Here is a 6,213-nt window from a genome sequence, read left to right on the forward strand (position 1 = left end):
AGGTGGAATTCTCATGGTATATTCATATGGGTACATAGCATGATATGGTCGATTTCACTCTGCAGGTTTTTCCCCCATGCCTCCTCCCTCTCCTTCAATCCCTTTGCTCTACTCCACTGCTGATTTCCCAAAGGATCCCCCCACCCCTTCTTTTTCCTTTTTTTTTTTTGCTCTAGCTTCCACATATGAGAGAAAAAATTCAATCCTTGACTTTTTTAGTCTGGCTTCTTAAATTAGCTGCTAGCTAATGACATAATCCCAAATATAGAAGACCCCCCAAAAAAACTATACTAGAATACTTCTGGAGTTGATAAACAAATTCAGCAAAGTATCAGGATACAAGGTCAACATACAAAAACCAATAGTTTTTCCTGCACTCCAATAAAGAATCCACTAATAAAGAAATCAGGAAAACTATAATTTTTAAAAAAATTATACTTTGGGAATAAATCTAACCAAGGAGATGAAAGACCTCTACAATGAAATCCTCAAAACACTGAAGAAAGGAGATGACTTTAGAAGATGGAAAGATATCCCATGTTCTTAAATACTATTATCAAAATGGCTATATTACCAAAAGCAATCAGATTCAATACATTTTCCAGCAACATAACGATGAAATTATTCACAGAATGAGAAATTAAAATAGTTCTAAAATTCATTTGAAATAACAAAGGACCCAGAATAGCCAAAGCAATACTGAGCAAGGAAAGTGATGCTGGAGGCATCACAATACCTGATCTCAAATTACATCACAGAACCAAAGCAACAAAAACAGTATGGTAAAAAGCAAACATGAAGACCAATGGAATAGAAAAAGTAGAGAGAAATCCTTATCAATAACTGATACTTGACACCGGTGCCAAAACTATTATGTTGGGAAAAAGACTGCCTTTTTTAACAAATGGTCCTGGGAAAACTGGACATCCATATATAGAAGAATGAAACCAGATGCCTCTCTCTCACCCTGCCTGCACAAAAGTCAACTCAAAGTAGATCAAAGACCTAGGAATTAGACCAGAAACACTGCAACTGCTAGAAGAAAATATAGGATCAGCACTCCAACATATCGACACAGGACCAATTTCCTTAACAAGACCCCTAAAGCTCAAGAAATAAAACCAAGAATAAATAAATGGGACTGTATCAAATTTTAAAGCTTCTACATTAAAAAAAGGAAACAAGAGTGTAAAGACAGAGCTCACAGAATGGAGGAAAATCTTTGCCAGCTACTTCTTTAATGGGGGATTAATATTGAAAATATATATAAAGAATTCAAAAAACTTAACACTAAAAAGGGGGCCCCAACATAAATAATTGGGTAACAGAACTAAATAGACATTTCTTAAAAGAAGAAATACAAATGACCAATAAATATATGAAAAAAAAATTTTGAACATTCCTAGAAATCAGGGGAATCGTAAACCAAAACTGCACTGAGATTTTATCTCACTCCAGTTAGAATGACAATCACCAAAAATACAAATAATAATAAATTCTGGTGAGGATGTTGGGGAAAATGTACACTCATACAATGTTGATGGGACTTCAAATCAGTATAACCACTATGGAAAGCAGTATGAAGATTCCTCAAAAGACTACTCAAGAACCACCATAAGACCCAGCTATCCCATTCCTTGGTATTTACACAAAAGAACCAAAATCAGCATATTATAGTGATACAGGCACACCTATGTTTATAATAGCACAATTCACAATAGCCCAAATGCCCACCAAAAAATGAATGGATAAAGAAAATTTAGTATACACACACACACACACACACACATACACAGTGGAGTTCTACTCAATCATGAAGAAGAATAAAATAATGGCATTTGTTGATAAACAGTTGGAACTAAAGACTGTTACGCTAAGTGAAATAAGCCAGATTCAGAAAGTCAAGGAAAGATATTTTTATCCTTGAATTTTCTGGCTTCTATATTCAATATTCTGGCCTTTGGCTTCTGGTTGACTGTCTTCAAATTCCTTCAAATTATTCATTGTCTTCAGCAGCTCCAATCTGTCTGCCAGTGTCCTATTGCAAAACATAGTCCTATTTCTATTCTATATTCCTTCCCAGAAATAGAATGTTTTCACGATGTGGTTCTACTCAAATAGCCCAGATCCACAAATGTTCACAATGATTCCTAACTACCTCTGGGATGAAACCCAAATCTCTTGGTTATTCAGTAATCCTGAATTAAGTGGTTAGAAGGGATAACTGAGAAAATGAGAGGCAAGAGATGAGAGCAACCTGATACAAGAATATATGATGAAGGTTGGTGCCAGAAGCTAAACATGACTCCAAGGCCATAGGCTTGGGTGACTAGGGAGAATTAGGACAAGAAAGTCAAACATGCAGATGAGTGTGGTTTCAAACATGATAACAGAGAGAAGGTAGTGTGATGGCCACACAGAAATGAGGGGACAGATGAAAAGTAAGTGAAAGAGGTAACCTTGCATAATGGGATCACAGGATCAGTAACTTTGTACATGCCTCCTGTTATGGTCTGTATACAAAATGTCCCCAAAAGGTTTATGTGATAGAGACTTGGTCCCCAGTGGATGCAGAGATGCACAGAGGTAGGGCTTTTAGGAAGTGACCAGATCATGAAGGCACTAAACTCATTAAAGGATTAATTCGTCATGCTGAATAAACTATGGGGAGGTGGTGGAAACTGTAGGAGGTGACACCTGGTGGAGAAAGTAGGACTCTAGTTATTATCCCTTTGATAATGCAAAATGATCTGCCTAATTCAAGATCCTCAAAGTAACACATCTATAGGTCCTGGGGAGTACACATAGACATTCACAGGGGAGCTTCACTCAGTCTACCATAATAACTTTCAGATAACACTCATAACCATTAGTTTTTGTCAAGATTTGATCAATATGTATCAATACCAGGAGTGAGTGAATGAATGAATAAATCAAGACCTTTCATTAATTCAATACATATTTATTATTGGGTCCATTATGTGCATAGCCATGTTTTAGATTATCTTCAGAGTATGTTCAGGAAACCAGTGCTTATTTTACACAGTTAACCCTGCTTGATATCAAAGGAAACCCTCTGTCATATTAGAATAGTCACCACTTTATTGACTAACATGGAATCAAGACAAAAGAACAAAGAAAACCTACCAGTTAGACTTATTTTGCTTAGCACATATGACTATCCATACTATAAAAAATAGTGCAAAACAGAAAATCCTTATAATGTCATCTGAAGTAAATTCTAAGGGTGGGTCACCAGGAATCTCATTACCATAAAAAATTAAGAATCTTGGGTTTGGGCCAGAAGGTGGAGATTCGGTTGGCTTTTTGATAGGTACCTGTGAGCCCCTTACACAGATGCCCAGAGTGCACGCCTCACAATTGCTCCTGTCATGGGGCCCATTCAACCCCACGACTGGAGCAACCGGCATCTTCCTGAAGTTATGCCCATAGTAGCTGTGCAGAATACACTGCGCCAGGTTGTTCAGAATTCTCATGGTGCTATCTGAAGAGAACTCAGGATTCTCAAATTGAGACCAGGAACACTTCTGGCACCTCTGAGCAAAAATCCGCAGAAGCACCTGGCCATTGTATATCCGGTGCTGCGTAGACATGTGGCACAGGATCTTCACTTGAGCAGAAGCCCAGCTTCGATGGCATGAGGAACAACAGAACCTGCAAACACAAGGAAGAAACTGTGTGTCCTCGACTGGCATTGCTGACCTGAGGGGAAATGGCCCTGATCTGAAATCCCCTTCAATTAATTAGCACATAATTAGATAAAGGTTTTTCCTGTGTTCATCTGAGTTTCTGCTCACGGGTTGCCCCAAATCCGCCTCTTTGCTAGTAAAAACATCTTTAGATGCCTCAAAAGAAAAAGAATTACTATCATTGGCAGTGAAATTTGTTCCCCATTGTGGTGACAGAAAACTTTTATAAAGTACCAATTTTGAGGCAGGTACTGTGATCAGTGTCTTACAATGTCATCTCACTTAATTATTCCTATGAAGTAGGTATTATTGAGCCCAATATCCAGATAAGGAAACCAGGTCCTAAATGGTCTCCACAATCTCTTCAGGACATACAGGGTAAGTGGTAAAGGGATGTTTTCCAGTAGTAGTTCAATGTATATGAAAATACTTTATAAAATACAAAATGCTTTTCAAAAGCTGATTGATATTTTCCAAAAGCAGGCTGGTTGGTTGCTTTTCCCATCTCAAAATGACTATCAAATCAATTATCTAGTGTCAAAATGATAAGAGACATTGTGAGTCTGGTGTGGAGAGAGACACTTCACTGAATTACAAAGCAGAACAGAAGAGCAGCACATGCGCTCTGGCAGATGGCTTGAAAACTGTTCTTCAGAGCCACAGGAGGCTTCATTTTAAAAAATAAGATTGTGTAGGTCAAAATGAATATATAGATTATATAATATTTTTAATATTAGATTATTTAAAAGTATATATTACTTTTATTATATACATAGTCATTACCTTATAAGAATGTAGAAGAAGGAACTTCCTCTGCTCAGGAGGACCAGCAAAGGCCTTAAGGAGGCTCAGCCCCTTGGATGTCCTTGAAGGGTGAGTTGGGATAGAGTGAGGAAAAGGGCTTGCCAATCAGGCACAACATTTTCACAAGGATATGGAAGCCTGAGAGTGAATGTCCTGCTACTGGCTCATAAGGAGTGGCACAGAGCAAGCCTGAAGTAGGACAGGGATAGGCAGTCAGCAGGGTAATATGTAAGATAAGTAAACTGAGGTCTTGGTTGTCATATAGAGGACTTGATTGTCCAGGTCAGTCATGCTCACCCTACTGACATGGGTAAGGAAGCTGGTTCCTGAAACCTGGAGGCTTGCTGAGGGTCAAAGAGGGAATATCCAACAGGGAGGGGTGTTATTACAAACTCCTTGGACTAGGGTTTAGATCTGGATTTTGCAGCATCATTATCTCCTGTTATCCCCAGGTCATTAGTGATGTTCAAAATGACTGCTTGATATTAGTAGATTGTTAGAATGTTAAAGCAGGGATCAGGTCCCAGACTAGTAACCTGTGCCAGGGCACAGAGAGTTGCTGCAGCTTGGGAGGCCGGTCAGGACTGGCTGATAAGAAAGACTTCAGAGGAATCTAGGGGTGATTGCAACAAATGAGTAATGAGAGACTAGGAGGGCAGATTTATAGAGCTTGGAGGCATTTTGCAAAGATTTCCAGAAACATTTAGGGAAGAAAACCTAGTAAAAGAGGAAACTTGCTGCATTTAAACAAGATGGAGTCTTACAGTCTGTTAGACCTTAAAGAGCACCGTAACCACAGAAGCTTGGAGAACATGATGACATTTATTGTTTCAGCAAGCTCACAAAGGGATAACACAAGGCTGAGCTGAGCCTCTCTGCTCAGGAAGGCCTAATGCTGAGCAAAACCACACTTACCTCCCAAATGCTCTCTGCATGTACTGCCTCCATCCTCGGGCCATGCCACCCGGCTGAATGTTCTCATCCAACTTCAGGGTCCATTTGGCCCAGGGTTTCTCCTGCTGGATCAGTTCTTGAAGCTTCTGCTCCCATGTACTGACATCCAAATACATTCTCCTTCTGCCGAGCATCAGGATTTAATGAACAGGATTTCAGTTTTGGCCTAGGATGGAGAGAAAGGTAATCCTGTCTTCCCAGAGGTTAGGGAATGGGAAAGGGAGAGGAGAAAAAAACAACAAAACCACGGTTTGTTTCCCCGTTCAGTTCAGTTTCAGTTTCCTTTTCCTACACAGACTGTTTTTTTTTTTCTTGCATTTTGAACTGAAAACACAGAACAATTCTTTGTTCTGAAGACAGAGGGCAGCAGAGATGCGTTACTTTGTTAAGAGGCCTTGCTGAGAGAGAGCAGACTACAGGGCTCTGTTCTAGACTTTTGTGGCACATACAAGTCAGCTTTCATTTTATTTTTCTCCCAGTTTTATAAAAGGCAAAGCACTAATTTTGTCATTGGAATAAAGGAGGAACTTGCAACTAAAAAACAATTCCTACCCCCATGGAACTGAAGACCCAGAAAATAGGTGGAGGGAGGATACGTTCAAAACTATTCTCACGTACCTGAGAAGTCCTCATTGCAGTCCCCCAGGAGAAGATTTTCCTATGTTTTGCAGGTGAGCCACACAGACAGCTGGGGTATCTTGCCCAAGGCCACACAGCAAGTAAATGGATCAGTGGTCCACCTCAT

General features: G+C 39.5%; 1 protein-coding gene across 1 annotated transcript; it reads right to left on the reverse strand.

Moving 5' to 3' along the window:
* Positions 1 to 3,084: 3,084 nt before the first annotated feature.
* On the reverse strand, positions 3,085 to 5,772 carry Rtp4 (receptor transporter protein 4). The gene is made up of 2 exons (XM_046462599.2): positions 5,430 to 5,772; positions 3,085 to 3,675 (listed from the first exon to the last, which is right to left on the reverse strand). The coding sequence occupies exons 1-2, from the start codon at positions 5,600 to 5,602 to the stop codon at positions 3,144 to 3,146; spliced, it is 705 nt and encodes a 234-aa protein (XP_046318555.1). The 5' UTR covers positions 5,603 to 5,772; the 3' UTR covers positions 3,085 to 3,143.
* Between the last annotated feature and the right edge of the window lie 441 nt (positions 5,773 to 6,213).

This window comes from Marmota monax, unplaced genomic scaffold (assembly GCF_021218885.2).
Source record: "Marmota monax isolate L192 unplaced genomic scaffold, Marmota_monax_Labrador192_F-V1.1 WCK01_AAM20220418_F8-fsc00100, whole genome shotgun sequence".
NCBI classification, from domain to species: domain Eukaryota; kingdom Metazoa; phylum Chordata; class Mammalia; order Rodentia; family Sciuridae; genus Marmota; species Marmota monax.

What these genes read in the sequence shown, in the direction of transcription:
- Rtp4 (XM_046462599.2), bottom strand. Translation starts at nt 5,602, where the DNA reads ATGCTCGGCAGAAGGAGAATGTATTTGGATGTCAGTACATGGGAGCAG. An exon ending in ATGCAGAGAGCATTTGGGAG is followed by an intron (nt 3,676 to 5,429) that starts GTAAGTGTGGTT and finishes TTGTGTTTGCAG; the next exon opens with GTTCTGTTGTTCCTCATGCC.